Source organism: Anolis sagrei, chromosome 2, assembly GCF_037176765.1.
Source record: "Anolis sagrei isolate rAnoSag1 chromosome 2, rAnoSag1.mat, whole genome shotgun sequence".
Classification (NCBI taxonomy): Eukaryota; Metazoa; Chordata; class Lepidosauria; order Squamata; family Dactyloidae; genus Anolis; species Anolis sagrei.
Genome location: NC_090022.1, coordinates 150,007,911 through 150,034,713, shown reverse-complemented (window position 1 = coordinate 150,034,713; position 26,803 = coordinate 150,007,911). Strand labels below are relative to the sequence as shown.

Here is a 26,803-nt window from a genome sequence, read left to right as displayed (position 1 = left end):
AGTCAGCACATCATAGAATAATCAGAACACTGGAACAAAACAAAAAAAACCCTTTGGCGAACAACATGGGCTATGAATAATAGCAATTTGTTTTTCTCAAGGAGTGTACATTCAGTCTCTCTTGGAGGACTTCCACATAAATACAAACTCCATTAATGGATGACTTTCTCCTCTCCTTTTGGTTTAGATTATCAGAATCTGTTTACACTTGCTGGAACCTCACAAACTCACTTGATGCAAACAAAATGCCTTTTAGTAATGGCCACAGCAGGACATATAACATCATCATCTGGAACATCACCAACATACTCTTTACCTTTCAACTCTACCACATCACAGCCACTGACGTTTGATGCCCACATGGTCACCCAAGTTTCGGCTTTTGTAGGGGTCTTGTAGAGTCTCAAATGAAGAGGAATTTAAATACTTTGTATTCATGGAAATATGAGAGGATAGCAATTTAGGGTACTACTCTCATTTCAGAAAAAAAACCCTCATGTTAATCTTCAACCAAGTTGGCTAGATGAGGAAGAACACAGCTGAGGGATGAGCATATGCTCTATTTCTGTTGCTGTCTTGAAAACACAGCTGCTAAAGAAACAGGTCTGTAAATATTTATGTTGTATATGTCCATGTTGAAGGACAGCTGTTACTGAAGAGCATATTGTTATGGAGGAGATCGATACTGTCACCAAAATGCTCCCCAACGTTACTCTCCAGTGGCATGGCATTTGTTCCAGTCTTGCCCTCTTTCCTGATGCATCTAAATATTCACTATAATTTGATGCCCACTAATTCCAAGCAACTCTCACCATGGAAATGAGAAGAATACTGTGTCCCTTTGTTTACTGTATACAGTTTAAGCTGCTGTGAAACAGGAAGAGGCAACCTTGGGAACATGCCCCATCAGTCCCAAATAATTCCAGTAAATCTGGATTCCAGTAAATCTAGTTGGGATTCAATTTACTTTGTATAAAGTACACCACCTCAACCAGTATTCTCCAGTTTGACTGCTATCACTTATTTTGGACCAAGACCCAGCAAGCACAACTAACGGGTATAGATCTCAGGAGCTACAAGGCAAGGGATCTGGAAAAACCGAGGTAGGGGAAGGCAGACCTAAAAGCGCACAATGCTAAGTCTGAACTTAACACAATGCTGTTTACCAATGTAAAATATTAGAATGATAGTAATTTGACAAATTTTGCACTACTTAATCCAAGACAGTTCTCATAATCTAAACATTTTAAAGATTTCAAATATTAAGGGCCCATTGTAATAGAAATACAAAAGACCACGAAAACAAAATCAAGTGGACAATATCTAAAAAGCTGATGTAAAAGCCAAAGTGAATGTGGCCTGATTCATTTCAAATATTACAAAATTCCTATCTTGTAGGATAATATTTTTCTCTCTAATTCTCTAAATAGTCTTCTTTTTCCCATTCACTTTTCCCCCTAAACCGACTGGGGCATTAGAAAAGTCTTATTCTCAATCTCTTAAACCATTTTCATATATTTTCTGCCTTGTTATTGCTATAACTGGCACATCCCCTTTGTTTAAGAATGTACCACAAGCCACAGAAAACTGGAACTAAACTCTGATTCCCCCTCCCTTTAAAATATTGTTTATTTTATAAATATTTTCCTAGTTACTTTTATTTTAAGGTAGCAATATACAAAATAGTTAAAGTCTCATTCATAGGATATACAGTGGGCCCTCATTATTGGTGGTGGTTTTTAACAGGATTTCTGTAGTTAACAAAATCTGTGGGTGCTCCTTTTTTTAAAAAAAAACATGTCAGAAGTGAATTGAAAATATACTGCAAGTCACTTCTGGTGTGAGAGAATCGGACATCTACAAAGACACTGCCCAGGGGATGCCCGGATGTGTTACCATCCTGTGGGAGGCTTCCCTCATGTCCCTGCATGGGAAGCTGGTGTTGACAGACAGGAGCTCACTCCATCTTGCGGATTCGAACCGCCAACCTTCGGATTTTCAGGTCAGCAGTTCAGCCAGCACAAGGGTTTAACCCATTGCACCACCATGGAAATGAGTTATGTGGGTGCTCCAATCACATTATATACAATAGCCTAGTAAAATGATGCAGTGTGTTAAACTGCTGAGCTGCTGAACTTGCTGACCAAAAGGTTGGCGGTTCAAATCCAGGGAATGGGTGAGCTCCCACTGTTAGCCCCACTTTCTGGCCAATCTAGCAGTTTGAAAACATGTAAATGTGACTAGATCAATAGGTACCGCTCGGGCTGGAAGGCAACGATGCTCCATTGCAGTCATGCCGGCCACGTGACTTTGGAGGCATCTACGGACAATGCCAGTTCTTCGGTTTAGAAATGGAGATGAGCACCGCCCCCCAGAGTCGGACATGACAAAACTTATTGTGAAGGGGAAACCTTTACCTTTTTAGTAACATGGCATCCCTTATGTTAAATCGTGAACTATTAAAATGTGTGTTGGAAAGAGCCTGAAGATCTGTGAAATGGCAGAAGGCAAAATCATGGTTTGCTTTTTCTGATTTTTTGAGCCATAGTTGGTTGAATTTGTGGATGCATAACCTGCAGATACAGGGTGTCAACTGCACTACTACTGTACTGTTTTTATAATGTGATGTGAATGATGGGAGAGTTGCAGGGGATATAGATCTGAGAATAGATAATGTGGCAAGACAGTTGTATTGTGTTTAAATGTTTTGAAATAAAAATAACAAAAATGTACTACCACCTACATTTTGAATCATTGTGATTTAGTTATATGTAGCGCTCTGTGGGATTTACTCACAAGGAGGTCTATATAGTTATTGCCAATGAATGTGAGCAAGATAATTTCCACTTCAAATCTTATCTCAGCCATAAATTTCCTAAGCATTATTAAACACTCAGCTTTGATGCCTACAATATGAGGATAATAGTGATATCATTTATTGTTTTTTGTAAGATAATGTTTTCGAGATAATGTGAACATGAATGCTAAATCAATGTTATTCTTCAGAGCATTGTAGGAAGCTATTTAAGTGAGTATGAAAAATGAGAAAAGATAATGAAAGTGAATTATCATGGCCAGTTGTGTTCCCTTAATTCTACTTTATATATGAGCTGTTCTTGGTATTTTATATAGTCTCCATCTTGATAGCAGACAGAATGAGAGAGGGAATGAAAGCAATTCAGATTAAGTATTTGGGAACAATGTTTTGTGTCTCAGCTGTCTCACTTTGAATATTCTCATGTGGTAATTTAACAGGAAAAACAGATCATCTTTGCTAAAGTGTTATCTACCATTTGTTATCTTGAAGATATCCCCACTTATATCACTGAACATTTTCTCCTGCTTCTAACTAGGATTCCCGGCCAACTGCTTCTTCCTTTGCAATCATCCAAAGTAAACAAAAATTTCAACAAACCTACAAGTGCAAAGTAAACATTTAGATTCCTCTGGCTTCAAAGGAGCAGCTTACATCTTATCTATGGAATCTGTCAAACTGCTGCCGTAATATAACAATCAACAGCCAATATATACCAACCAAATCGAAGCAATCTAATGCCACCTAGAGCTCAAACAACAGCCAAACAAGCCAATTTGGGTTTATTTCTGTGGGATTTTTTAAAAAAACAAACAAATAGCTTCAATCTACACATCCAATTGACATATTTGTAAAGAGGAAAAACGCATAATGGACACATTCTGACATCACAACAAGGCAGATGTTAAATACTCTTGTAGGGTGTTCTGAACAGTGCGTTGTATGCTATATGATGTAGAAGCCTGGTAAATTCTGTGCCTGTATTTGTGCCCTTTGACTTCTTCATTTCTTAGAAAGTTGCCAGGAACTGTCAGTCAATAACCCAAGAATCAGCACCATTACATGGACCACAAGTTTTGAGTAGCACTGTCATAGAGTGAATGAGTGACCACATGGAATGAAAAAACAGCCTTCTGTAAAATTCTGACCCGTCACAGAGAAGAGAGTGTGTTGTTAGCCACTGGCCAATAAATCTGACATCAGATTTTCCACTTATGGTTTGCTTAATCCCAATACACAACATGACATTACTCAACCTGTCAAGACTTATAATTAACCAATTTCTTGTTCTTCTCCAGTGGTACCCAACCTGTGGCCCATGGACCACCAGGTGGTCACAAGAATGAAAATATGGTTCGCGGCTTAACCACACTGTTGCCTCGAAACCACACGGCAACGAGAACAACTGGTTTCGCAAAACCCTCTTATAGTGCTGAGGCAACTGAGATGTCTGGAGGGGAGCGGCTGACTATCCACAAAAGATTACTACTACCACATCACCTCTAGATTATTAAATATGGTTTTCTGTGGCAAGCAGATGAGAACTACTGAGTGCCATATGCTCTGTATCAGAAACTAGAACTGATGTGGTCTATCCAATGCCATTTTCTGAATCAGCACCCCAAATGAACAAACCGAATCTAAAGAAACTGGACTAGAAACTGATTCATAACCCTTTTGGTACTAATGTTGGAGAGTAAAAGTGGTCCCTGGTCAAAAAAAGGTTGGGAACCACTGTTCTAGACCTACTCCTTTGCTGATAGGAAAGCTGAAAGAGGCCTTGAATCCTGTATTTGGAGAAGGACAGCAAACAAATTAAATAAATCAAATAGATGGCCTGGTAATTTGGCTTGGTTTAGGTGCCACAGTAAACAAAACATGGGTCTGTATAGTGTCTGGTTTTTAACCACTAGTGCTAGGAATGGCAAACTTGTACAGATTTTTGGCATGGCATTCTGTACTAATACGGTCATGGAATGATCTTTCTATCAACAATTAGGAAGTGATGTTAAGCCCTTAAAAGCATTATAAATATTACAAATCCATGTTCTCAGCTAGCCAGGTAGTGACGCGTAAGTGCAATATTATGCATGCTACCAAGTAAGTGGCAATTTCTATTTCTTTAAACCCTTTTTTCATAATTAAAGATACCTATTTCATTCTTTAAGGACGTGTACACTAGAATGAGAAATATATATGTTCTGTCGCGCGCTGGGCCTGTAAAGAATTTCCTTTAGAACAGGACGTGCAACCTTTGCCCAGCGGGAAGCCAGGGGGCCCAAAGAGAAGTTCTCAGAGGTTTTCCACCACAAATGATCTTTAGATGGCTTGTGAAGTATAACAAAGTCTTTTATTAATGAACAATCAAACAGAAACTTCTCTTGTCTTCAATAAAGCTAAGCAAATGCTTCCAGGCTTTTATGCAACTGGTGGCTTCCTAAACTTGCCCACGAAGGACAGGCAACTGTCTTCAATAACTTCTTTACTTTAAAGGGAAATTCCCTTTTTAATTTCTCCCAGGCTAACTGTAATCTAACCCTTACTGATGTGGGCTCCGCTACTGGGTTGAACTGCGTCTCGAAGCACCGAGTGGACCTACCAGTAAAAGTTTAGATATTCTCCAGCTGGAATTCTTTGGTCTTTAGAACTGTATTCCTGGAAATCTTTGGAGACTCTTAAGACTCTTTCCCCCCGGAAAGTCTTAAGGGTGAAGCTTTTGTACAGGGGAAGCTTGCACACATCCTGTACATTAGCTTTCCTTGCTGAGACTAACTAAAAATGGCTCCCTTCCCTTCCCAATTGCCCTGAGCAAGGGGCGGAACCAAAACTTAACGATGATGGACAGGTGACTTGCCCTACGACTGCAACCAAAGGAAGCCATCCATTTGCAGAGTCCCTGAAACCTAGGACTGCAAACAAACATTTAATACAAAGCAAATAAAGTAGGAGCTACTGGTACAGCCGTACCAGCACAATATATATATCTCATCATACTACTGTCAATTAAGGCTTCCTTAAATCTGGCATCCTTCAGATATTCTGGATTACAACTATTGGAGGTCACCAGACAGAGGAAAAGAAAAATATAAAGAACTTGTTGGAAATAGCAACCTCCTACAAGCTTCCTGTACTAGTTATTTTTATGTACATAATTCAGATTTCTTACTATATTGTATGTATATTTTGATATGCAGTTTCCCCCTTAACTTTATGTTTTTTGAGGTTGTGGGAGGGACTACAGACCATGTGACCAGATCTGGAACTATGCAGACTAAAACTCTATTTTAGAAGTCGGTTTGCATCAGAAGCAGTAGAGTTTAGAAGTAAAGTCAGTGTCGGTATGCTGCAATGTGTAGTCAGTCTGCATTGAGTCAGTGTTCAATAATGTATTAGACTGAAGAGTTAGTCTGTATGCAACAAAGAAGAGACTGAAACAGAATGCTTTAGAGAACTCGTTGTTTAAACTCTCAACCAATAAGAAATGTACTTGTATGCTGAATTACATGAAGTTTGTAAGTAAATAGACTATGTTACTTTTAATGAAGACTACCTAATTTTTGGTATCTTGAGAGCATGATTTAAAAGCAATATATTTTATGGGAAAGTAGATGTTTTGGGGCAACTGAAATAACAGTTTTGAAGATTTGTTATATATTTTCTGCATTGGCATAATCTTGGTTCCTAACATTCCGGAGAGATAACCAGGAATATCAGTCTAACAACTGAGAAACCTAATTTGCCTTGCATGATTAATAGTGGATATTTACCACTAAGGAGAAGATTCATTCAAATGAGCATTTAACTATTCTCAGGAAGACCATACTTTACAAAAAGGTTATGATTATTCCAAATAGTGAAAATGCAAATTAATCTCCAAAAAAGTCACGTTCCAAAGGCTATGGAGATTTCTGGTTTCCCAAAAGGTTATGATTTCTAAAAGGTCATGCCTTTCCAAAAGAACTAAATCATATTCTATTCATGGTTGATCATTTCAAATAATCCTTGAATTGAGGTCATAACTGTTCGCAGTGGGTGGAGAGGTGAAGGAGGGGAAGAAAAACTGTTAGACACAAGAGGTTGATAACTGTGGAATTGGGATTGGAAAGATTAATATATATAAGATACATTATACTGAGAGAAAATGTAAGTGGAATTTCATAATCGAGATTTGCATTGCTTTACATCTGTCCACAGTTAATTTTAAAAATACAAAAAAACCCAAAACAGATTGAGGATGACCTAGGTTAAAACCTCATTGAGCCACAATGTACACTGAATGGCCTTCAGATATTCATATTTTCTCAGGCTGTCCTGCCTCACGTGGGGTTTTCCTGAGCTTTTGACTTTGGGATAAACTTGAAAAATGTGATGTATCTGAAACTCAATGGTCTAGATCAGTGGTTCTCAACCAATGAGTCCCCAGATGTTTTGGCCTTCAACTCCCTGAAATTCTAACAGTTGGTAAACTGGCTGGGATTTCTGGGAGTTGTAAGCCAAAACACCTGGGGATCCACAGATTGAGAACCACTGGTCTAGATTCAATTGCTAGTTCTCAATTACAATGGTCCCACTGAATCAATAGCACCCTAACATACCAACTTCCCATTGATTCAGCGGGGTATTAGGACTAGCAGTTGGATCTAGGCCTATGTGATCTACTCTTTAATTAACATTTTAGTAGTCTTGACCACCAGTATCGTAGCTCTCCTCTTGAGCACAATCTCAAGCAATATTAATCAGAAGACATTCCACTGTTCCTCACCTAAGAGAAATTATAGGTGTAAGTAATTAATTAGATGTTGGAAGACTTAATATTAGGTAAGGGCACGACATTGCTGCCTTATATATTTCTTGATATCACAACCTTTGGAGTTGGGGGAGGCAAACATAAACTATGGTGTCAGCTAGCCAAGGTTCATAGATACCCACTGCCAAAATGACCATTCTAAGTTTCCCTTCTAAAGCTAAAGAAAGTGACTGGGTGTTTTTGTGATTTTTTGCTCTAATATGCCAAGGTCCTCCAAATGATTTGGCCACACACCAAGCAAAACAAAAATCATAAACTGGATTTCCAAGAGAAAAACCCCAAATACGCAGGTAACGGACAGGGAGAGTGAAAAGAATAATTTCTGAAGTTTGGCCAAAAAGGTTTGGCCATCTGTAGGGGATGCTTTGAATGCAATTTTCCTGTTTCTTGGCAAGGGGTTGGATTGGAGGGCCCATAAGGTCTCTTCCAACTTTATGATTCTATGAAGATTTAGAGATGATGAGACATAACACTAATCATTGGAGTGCTGTCACCTAAGGGACCGCCAACATTCAAATAACATCAACAGAAGCAATGATACTGATAAGTCCGCATCTGGTTGATTGAAATAAGCTTTAGTCAAGTTTAAGAGGATGGCAGGAAAAGTCTCTAGAGACTTTGAAGCCCTTGAATGCAAACTGCACAACAGTCTTCTGATCCCCCCCCCCCCGACCTTCACATCTCTAGCCAAGATTGAAAGTATCTGCAGAATGCAGTCAACCCACAATATGAATATCAAAACATAAATAAAAACCAAGCAATAAAAACACTGAATGTTTTAAATGATTGCATACATTATCATTACAACAAACTACTGATTTAAAGTGGTTTAAACATTTCTAAGAACATAATAAAGAGGGGAATGTGAGCCAGGATGGTACAATCGTGGTTTGAGTGTTTGAATATGACTGGAGATCAAGGTTTAAATACCCCTTTGGCAATGGAATCCCACTGAGTGACAATCTCTTAGCCTCAGAAGAGGGCAAAGGCAAACCCCATCTGAATAATTTTTTTTTGGGGGGGGGGGGGGAATCCCATTGACAGGTTGGCCTCAAGGTCGTTGTACATCAAGCTCCGTCAACACAGCTTAATAAAATCCCACTTTATCGGCTTTGAACTGGAATATGGACTCTGATAATCCAGTTCAACGCAGATATTGTGGGATTTTCTGACTTGATATTCTGGGTTATATGACTGTGTGAAAGTCCCCTCAGAAACTATTTAAAGACATAAAACAAGGAAAACAGAACACCCCCCCCCCCCCCCCGTAGCAAGGTAGTGCCCAAATATCTGAATAAACAAGGAAAGAAGAAAGAGATTGAGTATAGCCCTCATGGGGGGCATTTTCATAGCCTTTGAGTGGTCAGTGATAACCTCTCCTTGTTCTCACCAAATATTCTTACAAGGGTGGTTATTATTTCATATCAAAAACATTGCATAAATTGGTATAAAACTGATAAAAATAGAAGGTGTGCAGGCAGCTAAATATCTTTTGACCAAGAACGGGCAACAGCAATGGCATTGTCTGTAGCCTCCAACAATTCTTCCTCTGTACATGAGGCAGTGCACAATGGACAAGCATACAGATGTGGAGTTGTCTGTTCTGCTCCACAGTCACACAAGGTGTGGGATTCTTTTAGGTTGTGCCATTTTGCCAGGTTGTCTTTTGATCTGCCCACTCCACTTCTGAGTCTATTCAGGGACTTCTAGGTTGCCCATTCTTGGTTTGCCCTGGAGGAAGACCCTCACGGGGGGGGGGGGGGGCATCCAGTTGGGATTTCCTGGTTTAGCTGCCCAGAGGGATACCCTTGCTGTTGCTGGGGGACGCCAAGAGGAGTGGTGGTTCCCATAAAGCTTTTCCTTGATTTGCATCTACTGGGAGGAGGCTGATAGCCATGCAGTGGGTGACTTTCACAGTGTTCAACCTTATTTTTCTCACATTTAGCAGCAACTTCCTATCACACATCAGGGGGGGGGGGCAATGCCAGCTAGCTTGTAGAGTTTATCAACAGGTGAAGGTTTAAGACAACCTGTGATTATTCTGCATGTGTCATTCAATGCTATGTTCACCTGCTTTGCATGGGCAAACCTATGCCAAACAGGGCAGGCATACGCAGCAGTTGAGTAAGACAAGGCCAGGGCTGATGTTCTTATTAATTTTGGGTCTGACCCCATGTGCTGCCAGTACGTTTTCTCAGGATGTTATTGCGTGCAGCTACTTTGTGCTTGATGTTAAAGCAATGTTTCCTATATGCTAGTGTTTGATCTAAGGGTGGTAGGAATGAGAGAAAGACTTCCCCTGGAAATCTTAAAGATAGGCTCATTGTGATAATGGTCTTTTCTCATTGTCTGGCCAATGGCAGCTGAAAAGCATAATCTCTGCTCCAGGTAAAGATGATCTCTCAGTGAGGATGAGCAGCTTGGAAAGAAACTGGGAAGCTTCAAAATGCTTTTGAGGAAAAACCAATGGAGCTCCTTAAACAGGAGGGTTGACTGCTCCCTGTAATTCGCCCCAGTTATTAACCAGGAGATGGGACTTCTTGAGATCCCCTAACTAGTTTCTTAACTAACAAAAACTCAGCAATGACATAAACTGGTAGAAATGCAACAGAATTACACATAGTGATTTTCAGTTGAAGGCTGGAAAAGTCTTAAGTCCATTTCTTGTCCCAAAAGGTATTCATTCCATCTCAGTCCCTTTCGAAGGCTGCCATTCTACAATCCTTCAGTTTGATAAAGGGGTGCTATGCTCCCCATAGCCGTCATCTCTTTTTTGATCTCCTTTTTTCACTGTTACTCTTGACTAAGACACAACTTTGGTTAATGCAACCTTTGCTTTCTCTCATTTTCAGGTGTGCTCAGTAATGACACAGGAGAGTCTTTTCCATGGCTGCTCCTAAACTCTGGAATTCTATTCCCGTTGGCCCTTGTTTTCAATTGAGAGACAAATACATTGCTAGGTTTTTCAGGCCTTTGGCTCTCCGCATGTTGTGGCAGAAGGTTTGTTCCTTAGGATATGCTGTGCTTTCATCTTTTTTAACTTGTTTTGGATGTATTTTCAACTATTTTACCTAGAACTGTGTATTTAATTATTATATTTTATACTTGTTAAGATTTAAAGTGTCATTTGTTTTTAATTTGCCAAGGGAAAGGCAGAATAGAAGTTAATTAAATAATAATACGGAGGTAAAATTAAGGATACTTCTGCTCAAATGTTCTATTATTTAGAATTAAAATGATTATTATCTTAGTTACTGCCTTTGAAGAATTCATCTTCCTAGTGTGTAATGCTACTTATAACAAGAGCTGTGAACATGTTTGAAGATTTTGTTCCCAAAGGGGCTCTTATTTAGTGTAGCATTAATAGAGGTAGAACTAAACTCATCTTGTATAAGCCAGATATGATGTTGATATGCAAAAGCCAGCCAACCAACATGTCTTATAGAGAAAGCTACCTTGGCTGCAACTGATAGAAGCTTTGTGACCTGAGGTGATCAGGTAAAAGAACATGGTGATGCTCAGGGCACAGCATGGCTTCTTGAGAAGCAGGTTGAAGTTGTTGCGACTTCTGATCTCATCCCCTGGTACCCCCAGTAGCGCAATGGGTTTCAGGACTTTCAGGACTGCTCACTGAAAGGTTGGTGGTTCAAATCCAGGGAGTGGGGTGAGCTCCCACCTGTTAGCCCCAGCTTCTCATGTGGGAACATGAGAGAAGTCTCCCACAGATTGGTAAAACATCCAGGCGCTCCCGGGGCAACACCCTTGCAGATGGCCAATTCTCACACCAGAAGCTCACACCTGGACATTCTTACACCTCTGGAATGTGTCCAGAGGAGGGCAACTAAAATGATCGAGGGTCTGGAGAACAAGCCCAATGACAAGCGGCTTAAGGAGCTGGGCATGTTTAGCCTGAAGAAGAGAAGGCTGAGAGGAGATATGATAGCCATGTATAAATATGTGAGAGGAAGCCACAAGGAAGAGGGAGCAAGCTTGTTTTCTGCTTCCCTGGAGACGAGGAAATGAAACAATTACTTCAAACTACAAGAGAGGAGATTCCATCTGAACATGAGGAAGAACTTCCTGACTGTGAGAGCCGTTCAGCAGTGGAACTCTCTGCCCCGGAGTGTGGTGGAGGCTCCTTCTTTGGAAGCTTTTAAACAGAGGCTGGATGGCCATCTGTCAGGGGTGATTTGAATGCAATATTCCTGCTTCTTGGCAGGGGGTTGGACTGGATGGCCCATGAGGTCTCTTCCAACTGTTTGATTCCATGATTCTATGATTCTAAGTGACTTGCAATTTCTCAAGTTGTTCCTGACCTGAAAAAAACTCTCCTCCCCCCCCCCCCCCCCCCCCATCAGCAGATAAATCGAAAAGCCTGTAGCTTTCTGGAGAGCTCATTGGTTCATAAAATCATCGAGTTGGAAGAGACTACATGGGTCACCTAGTCCAAACCCTTGCCATGCAGGAAAAGCGCAAAATACCCCTGACAAATGGTCAAAGTACCCCTGACAATTTTACTCTTCTGTAGGTTTTTGGGGTTTGGGGGGGGGTCTAGATTACAATGTGCTCTGTTAGGAGCTTCCCTTAAAGATAATGCAGAATCCTTTATGCCTGGGGTTTAATTCATAAGGTCCTCTAGATATTTCCAAACACATAGCCAATGGTGAGGAATGCTGGGACTAGCTGTCCAGCAACTGCAGGGGTGCAATGTTCTCATACCTGCTTTAACTGGTGTAGAATACTATGAGAGGTACCTATTTATCCTGTTGTATACTAGACCCTGTGTCATCTTCATAGAATGAGACAGAGGAAGCGCCATAATCTCCTGATAACAATGTTGTTTTTTTCCCAGGGATTGGGGCAGAAAAGAGTCCTATTCTCTAGCACAGGGGATCTCAAACATTTTCAGCTGTGGAGCCCTTTTTATTTATTGTTACATATTTCACATATTTGTTTCCCACCCTTCTCACCCTAAAAGGGGACTTAGTGCGGCCTTACAGGAGGCAGCGATTCAATACCAATACATATAAACATTTTTAAAAATACAATTAAAACCATACAATTAAACATTAATTATTAAAACAAAAATTAAAATCTTTTAATCCAGATCGTAGTCCAAGGCCTATCCAATTGTCAATTCCATTAGTCCGTTGACATTATTGCACTATTTACTGGTTTATTTTTTTATTTTCATTTATTTACAGTGTTTGTATACTGCTTTTTTCACCCCGAAGGGGACTCAAAGCGTTTTACATATAAGTAATGGCGAAATTCAATGCCAGCACAAACAATTACAATGCTTGATTGAATGCTTGGCCCCACAACCACGTCTTAAGCTTCTTCCTGAAAGACAGGAGGAAGGGAACTGACCTGATTTCATTGAGGAGGGCGTTCCACAGATGAAGGGCCACCACTGAGAAGGCCCTGTCTCTTGTTCCCACCAATCGTGTTTGCCAAGGCGATAGGATCAAGAGCAGAGCCTCCCCAGATGATCTTAACTTCCGAGGTGAGTCATATCAAGGAGATATGTTCGGACAGATAAACTGGGCTGGAATCATTTAGAGCTTTATAGTAAGCTAAACCCAGAACTTTGAACTGTACTGGGTAGCAGACTGGCACCCAGTGGAGCTGATGTAACGGGGGGTTGTGTGCTCCCTGTATGCCGTTCCAGTGAGCGATCTGGCTGCCGCCCGTTGGACTACTTGGAGCTTCTGAACAGTCTTCAAAGGCAACCCCATGTAAAGAGCATTCCAGTAGTCTATTTGGGATGTAACAAGAGCAAAGCTTTATTGTGGAGCCCCAATAAATGTTTAATGTATATATAATCAGGCATGGACACAGGGGGCACATTGCATTTTAAAAATTGACAGGCAGACTGGGCCAGTGGCAGATGGATGGAGGGTGTTTGTGTGAACTCACTGAAAAAAGAATGGACAAATTCCTATGCACACTGCACATATATCATTTGTAGTGCAAAAGAAAGAAAGAACAATACAATATTTAAAATCAAGAACAATTAACCAACTTAATCTTAATGTTATTTCAGTAGAAGCACCCCAGGGGCCATCCAGTCCAACCCACCACAGTCAACACAATCAAAAAAACCCAACAAGTGGCCATCCAGTCTTTGTAACAATAATAATAAAGTTCTGGAAGGTGAGGGGGAAGCTTGGAAAAGTGTCTGGGAGGCAAGGGGTCAGTAAAAAATAAAACTTTGTTGAGGTGATGCCACACTAAGACAGGCATTTAGGTGACTGTTGTCAAATTAATTTAGTTGCTCTGAAATTAAATTAATTTTTGTGTATTTTAAGTTTTTGTAAAAAATGGATTTTTGTGAATACATTTTTAGGTATTACACCTCTGGAGTGTTTATTTTATATTTAAAAATGTATGCCAACTATATATTTGTTAAGTGTTTTCCCTTTTGTGTTTTGTACTAAGCAATTCAGTGAAATGTGCACATTTGCTTGATTATTGTTAAGTCCCATTTATTGTGTTGTGTGGAAAACACTCCTTAAACTGTTGTGTCAAGTATTAACAGATTGTGGAAGTAACACATTGTGAGTAATGACCCCACTTGTAGTGTTCTTTCACATTTTACATTGGCAAAGGGACAACAGTGTTGTTTTCACAAAATATGCTAATGATTAGTAAAATCACTGTGTATCGCAAATGATGCTTACTAAATATTTCAAAAACATTGTTTTCTAACTGTCACTAGGCAAGACTTGGGGTGGGGGTATTTTGTCTTCAAATATTTTTAAATGCTTTATTGAGTAACAAATAGTAACAAGTTTGGATAATTGGGTTGCTGTGGTATGGCCATGTTCCAGAAGCATTCTCTCCTGACATTTCACTCACATCTATGGCAGGCATTCTCTGAGGTTGTGAGATTTGTTGGAAACTAGGTTGTGAGGCTTGTTAGTCTCCAACAAACCTCACAATCTCTGAGGATGTCTGCCATAGATGTGGGTGATGAAACATCAGGAGAGAATGCTTCCTGACCATGGCCATACAGCCTGGAAAACTCACAGCAACCCAGTGATTCTGGCCATGAAAGCCTTCAACAACACGTTTGGATAATATTACTAATATACTGCCTATAAAACAAGGGTGGGAAACGTGCAACTGGAGGACCACAACTGCCCATCTGAACTTCACTTTTGTGGCCCTGGAGTTCCCCGAGAGATCTTACAACCCCCTCAAAAAAAATTTCCTTTTGGTCTATTTTAGGGTGATTATTTTTAGTAAAAACAGCCCCAAGACAAAACAACAGGAACACTTAATGTGCTAGTTTCACTTCTTTCTGTTCTCAATTCCCCGTAACCTTTCCAACATCAACAATGTTGTTTCATGTGCACCAGAAAACAGCAATACATGCCATGTGTCATAGGGGCAATAATTGACGGCAGTCACTTATACGTATGCTCACCTTACTATAAAGTAAGGCCCCTTCTACACCGCCCTATAATCCAGATTATCAAATCATATAATCCACATTATCTCCTTTGAACTGGATTGTATGATTCTACACTGCCATATAATCCAGTTCAAAGAAGATAATCTGGATATGTCAGTGTAGATGGTGCCTAAGACATAACAGGCTACTTTCCTCAAAAAAGAAACATTCCAAGTTCTGAATGTGTATATGATTCTCATGCAATCAATCCCTGCTCTGGCTAAGACTGGCATATATTGCTCCTTTCCTTGACTGGGAGAGAGGATTTCCTCCACTGAATTATCTAGTTATAAATGAAGGTTATACCATTTACAATGCAGAACCTCATGTGTACAGACAAATACTCACACCCCTTTTAAAACTACTGAAATAGCACCATATATTAATAGAACTCAGAATTACAGAAACTGATGTGTAACGAAAAGGTAAAAAGGAACCCAAAGGAAGACCAATTTTAAAACCTATTGCCATAGTTCAAGGGAATACTGTAGTCCAGTTCCATCCAAAACAACTAATTATGGCTTGATAGGGACCATCCCAAGCTGTGGAAAACTGAGGGGAAGCTTTGCTTAGCAGATAGCGCTGTTGAAGAGAATGCACAACTGTAAATATATATTATTGCAAGCAAGTGTATCATTAAAATGGGTAAATATGATCACTTTATCATCTCAGACATCTCCGGCCCATCCTTTGTTCAATTATCAACCAGCACACCGAAGCCTTAAATCAAGAAATTGCTTCCCAAGATCCACAGAGATACTCGCAGGAATACCTCAGCAAGCGAGAGTCCAAAAGTGGCAGCCTAAAACCCGGAACCTCAATCCATGGCTGATACCAGATGAGAGACTCCCTCTTGGACACACAGAAGACTGGGAAATTTGGGAGGTGCTGAACAGGCTGCGCTCTGGCACCATGAGATGCAGAGCTAACCTTAAGAAATGGGGCTACAAGTGGAGTTCATGACATGCAAGTATGGAGAAGAGCAAACCACAGACTACCCATTACATACAATGCAACCTGAGCCCTGCCACATGCACAATGAGGACCTCCTCACAGTGACACCAGAGGCACTCCAAGTGGCCAGCTTCTGGTCAATGGAAATCTAGCATAATGCCAAGCTTTTTAACTTTGCCTGTGTCTTTTAAAATATATCATAACTATACCCTCAATCAGCCTCTGACACAATAAATAAAGTCACTGGGGAAGCGGGGTGAGGTGGAAGCGTCCAGGCAAAGAAACAAGATCATTACAATGGTTGCTCTGGTTATAAGAGTTAATTTAATACTACAATCTGATTGTGTTGATATACGTAAAACACTGCTTCTTAAACTGTAGGTCCAAACACCACATGGAGAACCTTTAGCTCAGTGGTTCTCAACCTAGGGTCCCCAGATGCTTTTGGCCTACAATTCCCAGAAATCCAGTTTACCAGCTGTCAATGTTGGGATCACAAAAAATTGGCAATACTAAAAGGTTTATGAATGCCACCAATTTCAAAGTGCAGGTTTTACAGTGGACTGTGGAAAAATGCTTTAGCTGTACTCCACAAAAAAGAAAATCACCCTGTTTAGCGAGCCTTGCAAATAACGATTTATTATCCATAAATGTTTGCTTTTTATACCCTATTTTGTATACCTGGAGTCACGAAAAAAATTCTCGGGTAAAAAAGGGGTCATGTGCAGAAAACGTTTAAGACGCCCTGATCTGGACTACAATTTTTTACACCAGACGAATACTTCATTTATTAGCACAGTTATTAGAGGTAAGCAGGCTCTCTGGAAGTTGCCAGGAAAACTAGAAAACTGGATCTTCTTATTTTCACAGAACAGTGCATCTATTTCAATTTGGAAAGGTTGATCATAAGGTGTAGGCAGAGCAATGAATCTGCCAATATGAAGTAAATAAAGGATAAGGTTGGAGACAAATAGGATGAAGATAATATCAGAGCCCAGTGCTCCTTAATTTTATCACCAAATGTGGGGAGCATGAGGCCACAGAGATGTGGCACACAAGAGAGCCACTTGCAGATTCTCAGTCCCTGATCTCTCTCACCTTGACATAGTTTTTCCATAACCCCCTAATTTTTGATAAAGGGTTTTTGATAAAGAGTTCAAGTAAACTGTTAGTTTGACCTTCCCCACATTGCACTATAAGCTCTGAGTTCAAGACATATTTCAAAACTAACAACAGAAAAAAAAGATGCATATAATCCTAAAGTTATGTGAGTACAGACAGCCCCCAAGTTATGAACAAGATAGGTTGAATATGTTTATAAGTGGGAACAGGTACATGTTTAAGTGTAACTCCAGCCATACACACACACACACACACATACATGGATAGCACAGAGAAAAGTTAACACCCTTGTGATGTTTGTTTTGCTGTGTGTGCCCCTATTCAGAAGATTTCATCTCACTTTCTGTCCCTATGATAATTGTATTTGGAAGAAAATGACTTCTTGTGGAAACAAAGATTGGCTACTAACCGGAGCCAGCTATAGAGAACAAAGCCCCTACTAAAACAGCTCCATTGGCTGCTAATGAGTTTCCGGTCCCAATTCAAAGTGCACATTATTGCCTATAAAGCCCTAAACAGCTCAGTTCCTGTCTACCTTTGTGACTGCATCCCTCCATGAACCAACACAGGCTGTAAGATCTGCCCAGGGAAAACCTTCTTCTCAGTCCACATCAGAAGCGTGGTTGGTGGGGACAGGAGAGAGGGCTTTCTTGGTGGTGGCCCCACAGCTTTGTAACACCCTCCCCAGGGAGATTAAACAGCCCCCCACACTGTGCTCCTTTCCTAGGGACATCCTCAAGCCTTTGAGAATGTTTAGTTATCCTGCGAGTAGTCGCACATCTTGCACTTTATCCCATACCCTCTCTCCATTACTGCAGCTGGCACTTATTTGATTCCTAATGTTTACAGCTTGGCCGTGTTTACAGCAATTTACTGCCATGGTTAGAGGACCGCAGTTTGACTGAGTCTGAGTTGATGTTTTTATATGTGCATGTGTTTTATTTTACTGTGTTTTATATTGTGCTCACACTTTTATGTTTTGTTTTTAGGCACTTTGTGCTTCCTGTACCATCTCCCCAAAGTCCCTTTGGGGAGATGGTAGCGGGATATAAGAATAAAGTTGTTCTGGTTGTTATTTTTGGTGATAAAGCTTCAGTGGAGACAACTTTTCCCCATGACAAGAGTGGATATCCCTTCGTATGGATAGATTTCTCCACTTCCTGTTGTCTCAACCCCAATTGTAACTATGAGTCGTATATAAGTCGGATGTTTCTAACTTGGAGATTGTATATCCTGTAATTCTAAGGCACATCCCATTTTTAGATCTGTTTATATAGGGGGGAAAGTGCTTTTTAGTATTGAAGAAATACAGCGTTACACTCTTACCCAAAGGGACGAGAATGAATAAATCTTACATATCAGGGTCCCATCCCCCCCCCCCCCCCCCCAAAATACAGGCAAGACAAATCTGGAGCATCAGGAAATGTTTTTCTCCCTGTTGTTCCATAAAAGTGCTATTTGTGCCAGTAAGATAGCACAGTTTGGCACCAACTCTTAACTGATTTGTTATCCTGCTGCTTTCACTATACTCCAAAATGAGTCCCAAAACTCAGCATAGCCCAGGCATGGGCAAATTTGGGCCCTCCTTTTTTTCCCCCAGCCACTTAAGTTGAGGGGGAAAGGAGGGCCCAAATCTGCCCATGCCCAGGCTATGCTGAGTTTTGGGCTCAAGCAGCTGAGAGGGAAAAGGAAAGGGCCTGAGGCTGTTAGAAATAGTGGGAATCGTAGTCCAAACCCCCTGGAGGGCCCAAGAGTGCCCATGCCTGGCATAGCTATCTTTCTTGATCCCTCCAATGTGGTCCTATAGGAAAAGGTGACTTCACTCCCAAACTACCTTCCGCATCAGATCCTACTGGCTCACTCTAAACCACCATATAATCCTGTTTCTGAATTGAGATTATCTGCTTTGAACTGAATTATATATACGAGTTAATACTGCCATATAATCCACTCCAAAGTAGATAATCTGGATTCAGAAACTGGGTTATATGGAAGTAGAGGTGGTCCAAGGCCCCTACTATACAGCTGAATAAAATCCCACATTATCAGCTTTGAATTGGGTTATATGTCAGTGTGGACTCAGGGCCCTTCCACACAGCCCTATACCCCAGAATATCAAGGCAGAAAATCCCACAATATCTGAGTGCAGACTGAGATAATGCAGTTCAAAGTAGATATCGTAGAGTTTTCTGCCTTGATATTCTGGGTTACAGGGCTGTGTGGAAGGGCCCTCAGATAACCCAGTTCCAAAGTAGATTTTGTGGGATGTTCTGCCTTGATATGGCTGTGTGGAAGAGCCCTCTGATAACCCAGTTCCAAAGTAGATTTTGTGGGGTTTTCTGCCTTGATATTCTGGGTTATATGGCTGTGTGGAAGGGCCCTCTGATAACCCAGCTGAAAGCAGATCTTGTGGGATTTTCTGCCTTGATATTCTGGGTTACATGGCTGTGTGGAAGGGTCCTGAGTGTTGAACTTCCATCGGTTTCCACAGGCTCAGCAAATACAAATTCACAAACTATTCAACTCACAACCCTCTAAGGATGCCTGCCATGGATGTGGGCGAAACGTCAGGAGAGAATGCTTCTGGAACATGGCCATACAGGCCGGAAAACTCACAGCAACCCAACTATTCGACTGCTATGAAGCCATCAAAGCACAGAAATATATACAGGGTGACGGGGGGGGGGGGATATCCCAGAATATCAAGGCAGAAAATCCCACATTATCTGAGTGTGGACTCAGATAACCCAGTTCAAAGCAGCTACTGTGGCATTTCCTGCCTTGATATTCTGGGATACATATAGGGCTGTGTGGAAGGGCGCCGGACGACGCGACAAAAAGTTTCACAAACTCCCCTTCGCCATGAAAAAGACGAAGCAGATCAAGCGGTGTCAATACGCATTCATGCTACAGTGTAGAGGCGCACCCTTTTCAAAGCCTGTGCTTTGGATTCCCACCCTTTTCCCCTGGATCTAAATCGGATTCTAATAGGGAAAGAATGTGCTGGATGCGTTATCGATTACCGGGCGTCCTTCTTGTTGTTGTTTCCCTACAAGGAAGGCGATGGCAGGGAGGGAGGGAAACAAAAGTTTCCCGAAAGTTAAGGCTGGAAGGGAAGAAGGAAGGAAGGGAAGGAAAGAGCCAGGCGCCTCTGTTGTTGTTTCCCTCCCTCCCTGCCATCGCCTTCCTTGTAGGGAAACAACAACAGAGGCGCCTGGCTCTTTCCTTCCCTTCCTTCCTTCTTCCCTTCCAGCCTTAACTTTCGGGAGCGGCGTTGCGCAATCGCTCTCCTCCCGAGCTGCGCGAGCCACAGAGACGCCCCCGAAAGCGCCCTCCAACTTTCCCCACAGGAAGGGTACCTCTTCCTCGGTCAGGCTGGGCTCCGGCGGAGTGGGCTCCTGCTCGCCTTTCGCGCTGTTCATGGTCTCCTCCTCTCCCTCTCCTCCTTCTCCTGGGCTGGGGCACTCGCCCTGGCCGCCCGCAGCTCTTCCAGCCGCATACAGGGGCTGCTCCGGGGAGGAAGCGGGGCGGCGAAGGCAGCGAGATAAGACCTCCGTCTCCCTCTGAGGCGAAGAAGGAATGAGCTGAGGGGAAGAAGAGAGGAGAGAGGAGGGCGCGCGCAGCCCCCCACCCCACCCTGTCTCCGCGCGCGCCCGGCTCTGATTGGCGGAGAGGCGGCGCCCTCGACGGCGCGAGAAAGGAGGGCAGGGAAGCGCGAGACCCCCCGCCGCGGCACGTGAGGGGAGGAGGCGGCGCCAAAGCTCAACCGTCGAGGCTTCCACTGCCTTGGCCTGCTGGCTACCCTCTCTTGCCCCTGCCAAGCTTGACAGGCGTCTGCACGTCTACACAATAAAGCAGCACGATCTCCAGAAGACGCTTCCTTCTTGGGAGGAGAGCAATGTCCAGTCTCCATAAAATAGTAAAGAGTAGAGACATCAGACTGGCAACAAAGATCCGCCTAGTCAAAGCCATGGTATTCCCTGTAGTAACCTACGGATGTGAGAGCTGGACCTTAGGGAAGGCTGAGCGAAGGAAGATCGATGCTTTTGAGCTGTGGTGCTGGAGGAAAGTGCTGAGAGTGCCTTGGACTGTGAGAAGATCCAACCAGTCCATACTTCAAGAAATAAAGCCTGACTGCTCACTGGAGGGAAGGATACTAGAGACAAAGCTGAAGTACTTTGGCCACATCATGAGGAAACAGCAAAGCCTAGAGAAGGGAATGATGCTGGGGAAAGTGGAAGGCAAAAGGAAGAGAGGCCGACCAAGGGCAAGGTGGATGGATGGCATCCTTGAAGTGACTGGACTGACCTTGAAGGAGCTGGGGGTGGTGATGGCGGACAGGGAGCTCTGGCGTGGGCTGGTCCATGAGGTCACGAAGAGTCGGAGACGACTGAACGAATGAACAACAACATCTCCATTCCCATTCATTCATGCCATGTGCGGTGGCGCAGTGGGTTAAACCCCTGTGCCGGCAGGACTGAAGACAGACAGTTCGCAGGTTCAAATCCGGGGAGAGGCGGATGAGCTCCCTCTATCAGCTCCAGCTCCTCATACGGGGACATGAGAGAAGACTCCCACAAGGATGATAAAAACATCAAATCATCCAGGCGTCCCCTGGGCAACGTCCTTGCAGATGGCCAATTCTCTCACACCAGAAGCAACTTGCAGTTTCTCAACCTGCTCCTGACACGACAAAAAGAAAAAAATGCCATGTGCGGGCTTGACGAATGCAAGGCTGGGGTTAAAACTGCTGGAAGAAACATTAACAACCTTAGATATGCAGATGATACCTCTTTCATGGCTGAAAGCGAGGAGGAGCTGAGGAGCCTTCTAATCAAGGTGAAAGAAGAAAGCGCAAAAGCTGGGTTGCAGCTAAACGTAAAAAAACCAAGATTATGGCAACAAGAATGATTGACAACTGGGAAATAACTGAAGACCTGGTTGTTTGAGCAGGCATTTGAATAGGCAGTGTAACGAACATAGGAATATGGAACAAATGAATGATGAGACTGGATCTTGATTTTTATTATGAGATGCTAATGAGATGTTTTATTTATTTATATTGACTGTTTATTATGCTACTGTTTTTAATTGTTTTTAACTGATTTATGATGGTTAGTAGGGAGAGAGGGGAAAGCTTTCATACCTAGTGAGGGCTCCAGGGGTCCTGGGGCCATCCCTTTGCACAGCTCTGGCAAAGGCAGGACATCCTTCCTTCATGGCGGTCACTGTAGGATCCTGTTTTCTCTTCCTGGGGCCTCTCCTGTGATGGCCTTCCCCAGCCTCAAGGGGGGGCTGTCTCTTCTGGGTGGCTGGAGGTCTGGTCCTGCCCTTCTGGGATCCTCCTGTGCCATCTGAGTTCCAGCTGCCACATGAGAAAACCCGCAGAGCTCCCGCAGACTCACCACCCAGGTAGCTGTCCACAGTGGCAGGAGTGGATTATGGATCCTGGATCCAGTCTGATCTGATGTCCCTTGTCAGGTGGTCTTCTGGTTCATTTCAGCTGTGCCGGGAGGTCCCCTGGACCCTACAGTGCCCTTCTCATATTTAAAGGCAGTTAGAGGGGCCATTAAAAGATTCACACACATGCATTTGGGGAGGGGAGGGAGATGGACCAGGAAAGAAGAAAAGGGTTGTTGAGGGACTGTGCAGAGTGAAAGAGAGAGAGAGAGAGAGAGCCTTAGCTATAGGGGCAAGACAGGATTTTGACTGTCTATGTTATAAGGAGCAATGGGGATGCTGGGGGCCCCCTTGGCAGGGGGAAGAGAGGGGAAGAGAAAGTTGAGGCACTTTTAGCCTAGGAAAACATGAAGCGGAGGGAAAAGATATGAACGCATGGAAATGTTTTGTGGAACATGATTTTCAGAGAGGGAGAAAGGATAATCCAGGGGGCGTAAATCATTCCCAGACACCCCAAGAGGTGTGTTTGGCGGAGGAAAAACAGAAAATCTAGGATGAAATTGTCCCTGAATTAAAGCCTTCACTTGGGTGGTGGGCAGTGTGGTGTTTGTGGAGGACATTGGCAGGGCTCTTTGGACATGTTTATGGCAATCGCTATAACCTGCAATGTCAGTGAGGGAGGGTCTTTGGTGTTCGCTTCATAGGTGGGGGTTATAGCTGTTGATGGAGGCGGGAGCCTGTCTGTGAAAGTGGGCACCCCAGCCTCATACATACAGATTTTCACTTTTATTATGTGTATTGATAATGATTGATAGATAGATATAGATATATATTGATATATATTGATATGAGACTATGGTCTTTACAACTCAATTATATGCGATACATGGACCGTCCAAGCTTGTAGCCAAGGGGGCAGTTTAGGGATTCAACACCCTCCCTGAAATTTGTCAGATCAAAAATAAAACAAAACACTGGTTTGCTCATGAATTTTTACTGGTTAACTAAATCCCCATGCCAAGCCTATGAGAAGCAACAATTAGAGTTCCTCCAGAGCTACAAGCACTCTCTCAACCAAATTTAGATGATTCACACTATCATTGCCTGCCTTTCTACCAATTTACATTGCAATAGCAGTAATAGCTGACATAGTGGAAGCTGCCAAAATGTGGTAGCCAGCAGGCAAAGCCTAAGGCACGGGACAGGGAGGAGGATTTGACCTGGATTGCAGGTAAAAACTGTGGAAACTGAAGAGTACCATCAGAAAAACTTGTGCTTGGCTGAAAATGTCTTGCTAATTCACGGTAAAATATCTTGACGTAAACCGTCATCACGACAAAGGAAATAAGAAGAAAGCAGAAAAAAAAAACAGAAAAAAACTTCTGCCAATTTTGGAAACTATTGTCCTTTGTGACCGACAAGAGGGAGAAAGATTCAGGACCTATTACCTGTGAAGTCCCCAGTGGTGCAGTGAGTTAAACCCTTGTGCTGGCAGGACTGAAGATCAACAGGTCGCAGGTTCAAATCTGGGGAGAGCACTCATGAGCTCCCTCCGTCAGCTCCAGCTCCCCATGCGGGGTCATGACAGAAGCCTCCCACAAGGATGATAAAAACATCAGAACATCCAGGCGTCTCCTGGGCAATGTCCTTACAGACGGCCAATTCTCTCACACCAGAAGCAACTTGCAGTTTCTCAGGTCGCTCCTGACACGAAAAAGAAGAAGAAGAAAACCATGAAGAACCTTTGCATAATGATGGTAATTTCAGAGCCTTTTTAAAATCTACCAGATCAGTTGATACTGATCTGAAAAGTCATGTGGGCAGGGTGGGAGGGGGGAGTTTCAACTCCTCCCGAAAGCTATCTGCAAACATCACTCTTGACTTCTAGAATATTGCCTCAGCTTTGCCTCCAAAAAATCCTGCAAATCTCTTGGGAAGATGGATGTACAAACATCAGTATTCTGGAAGAAGCAAAGACCACCAGCATTGAAGCCATGATCCTTCGCCATCAAATTTGCTGGACCGACCACATTGTCTGAATCCCCGATCACCGTCTCTCAAGGCTGCTACTTTACTCTTAGTTTCAGAACGTAAACGGAATGTCAGGTAGATAGCAAAAGAGATTTGAAGATGGGCTTAAAGATGACCTTTAAAATTTGGTATAAACACTGAATCTGGGAAGCTTTGGCTCTTGAACGTCTAACTGGAGGTCAGCTGTAACTAACAGTGCTGTGGAATTTGAAGGGGCACGAATGGAGGGCGAAAGGAAGAAACGTGTCAAAAGGAAGGCATGTCAAGCCAACCCCTGTTGGGACTGCCTTCTATCTGGAAATGTATGTCCTCAATTTGAAAGACCATGCGAAACCAGTCACTTCCTTCCCAGTCTAAACTTTTGGGAAATTCAAGTGAGTTTATTGCAGAGGAGAAGCTATATATGGAGAGAGATCCCTAAAACCATTCCTGGGGTGCATCTGGCAGAATTCATGCACTTTAACACCACTCTAACTACCAGTGTACAATTGTATGGAATCTTGGGAACTGTAGTTCTACAAGGAGCTTTAGCCTTCTATGCTGGAGAGTACTGCTGCCTCACAAACTACACTTTCCAGGATTCAATAGCATTGAGCCATGAAAACTTAAAGTGGTATCAAACTGCATTAATTCTACAGTGTAGATTCAGCGCTAGTCTCATATCTTTTTCCCATGACAAGATTTCCTCTTTCATTACTGTTTTGCCACCCCCAGTTCTATTTAAACGTTTAAGCTTGGTAACCTTATCTTAATAGTTTTCAGGAGGAAAGAAATATCACACCATTAAGACCTACCCAGATTGTAACCCTAGCACCTGGTTGAACTTACTGAGCAAAGTAATGAGATCTTGGGAAGAGTTCAGTAACCCATGTTGTGCCTGAATAAGATTCATTTCTCAATATCTCTAGGGCATGGGAAGGCCCCTGCCAGATACCCTTGACATTTGCTGCTGATCAGATAAGAGAAGCCTGGATTCGGAATAAAACAGTTTCATATACCCTTTAGTGCAGTAGTGTGGTCCCTGACCTGGTGCCAGTTCTTGAGTCACTGACTGCCACTCTATGGTGAGTTTTCAGGAAATCAAAAAAGCCAGACAGACAGACACGAAAAAAAATTGTGGATTCCCCACATCACATTGCTTAAAAGATATACTACTTTAGTGCACTTGGAAATATCTGGACCTTCCTCTTTCTCTTGGCACCAGGGAGCATACTATGGAATGGTCAAAAGGCACAGCTACACTGACTACTTAAAGCAGTGTTTCTCAGCCTGTGGGTCAGGTCTCCTGGAGGGGGGGCGCGCGAGAGGGTGTCAGAGGGGTTGCCAAAGACCATCAGAAAACACAATATTTTCTGTTGTTCATAGGGGACCTGTATGGGAAGTTTGGCCTAATTCTATCATTGGTGGGGTGCAGAATGCTCTTTGATTATAGGTGAACTCTAAATCCCAGAAACTTCAACTCCCAAAGTCAGGGTCTATTTTCCCCAAACCCCACCAGTGATCACATTTGGGCATATTGAGAATATGTGCCCAGATTGGTCCAGTTCCATCATTGTTTGAGTGCACTGTGCTCTCTGGCTGTAGGCAAACTACAACTCCAAAATTCAAGATCAATGTCCGCCAAACCCTTTCAATCTTTTCTGTTGGTCGTGGGAGTTCTGTGTGCCAAATTAGTTCAATTCTATTGTTGGTGGAATTCAGAAGGCTCTTTGATTGTCAGTGAACTATAAATCCCAGCAACTACAACTCCCAAATGACAAAATCAACCCCCACCCCACCAGTATTCAAATTGGGGGCGTATAAGGTATTTGTGCCAAATGTGGTCCAATGATGAAAATAGATCCTGCATATCAGATAATTTACATTATGATTTGTAACAGTAGCAAAATTACAGTTATGAAGTAGCAACGAAAATAATTTTATGGTTGGGGGGTCACCACAACATGAGGAACTGTATTAAGGAGTCGCAGCATTAGGAAGGTTGAGAACCACAGTCTTACAGCAATATTGGAGAAAGTGTTTTCACTGTGCAAATGATTACATAGTAAATCCCAGAACCAGCTTGAACCCTGGATGATGATTATACAAATCCTAGAGCATTGGTGTATGCAAAAGGCTTTCTTGCATGCACTCTTGTGGGAGTGCATTGTCAATCTACTGCAGTTTGAGGCTAGCTTTGAACTCCAATACATGGTTGGTGTAGATGGGCCAAAGA

At 42.5% G+C, this 26,803-nt stretch overlaps 1 protein-coding gene across 1 annotated transcript in view; it reads right to left on the bottom strand.

Moving 5' to 3' along the window:
* Positions 1-20,983, bottom strand: part of RBPMS (RNA binding protein, mRNA processing factor) — a 108,062-nt gene extending 87,079 nt beyond the window's left edge. Inside the window, exon 1 of the mRNA XM_060763812.2 lies at positions 20,517-20,983. Within this exon, the coding sequence (XP_060619795.1) occupies positions 20,517-20,579 (63 nt within the window). The 5' untranslated portion in view covers positions 20,580-20,983. The remainder of the gene's footprint in view (positions 1-20,516) is intronic.
* Between the last annotated feature and the right edge of the window lie 5,820 nt (positions 20,984-26,803).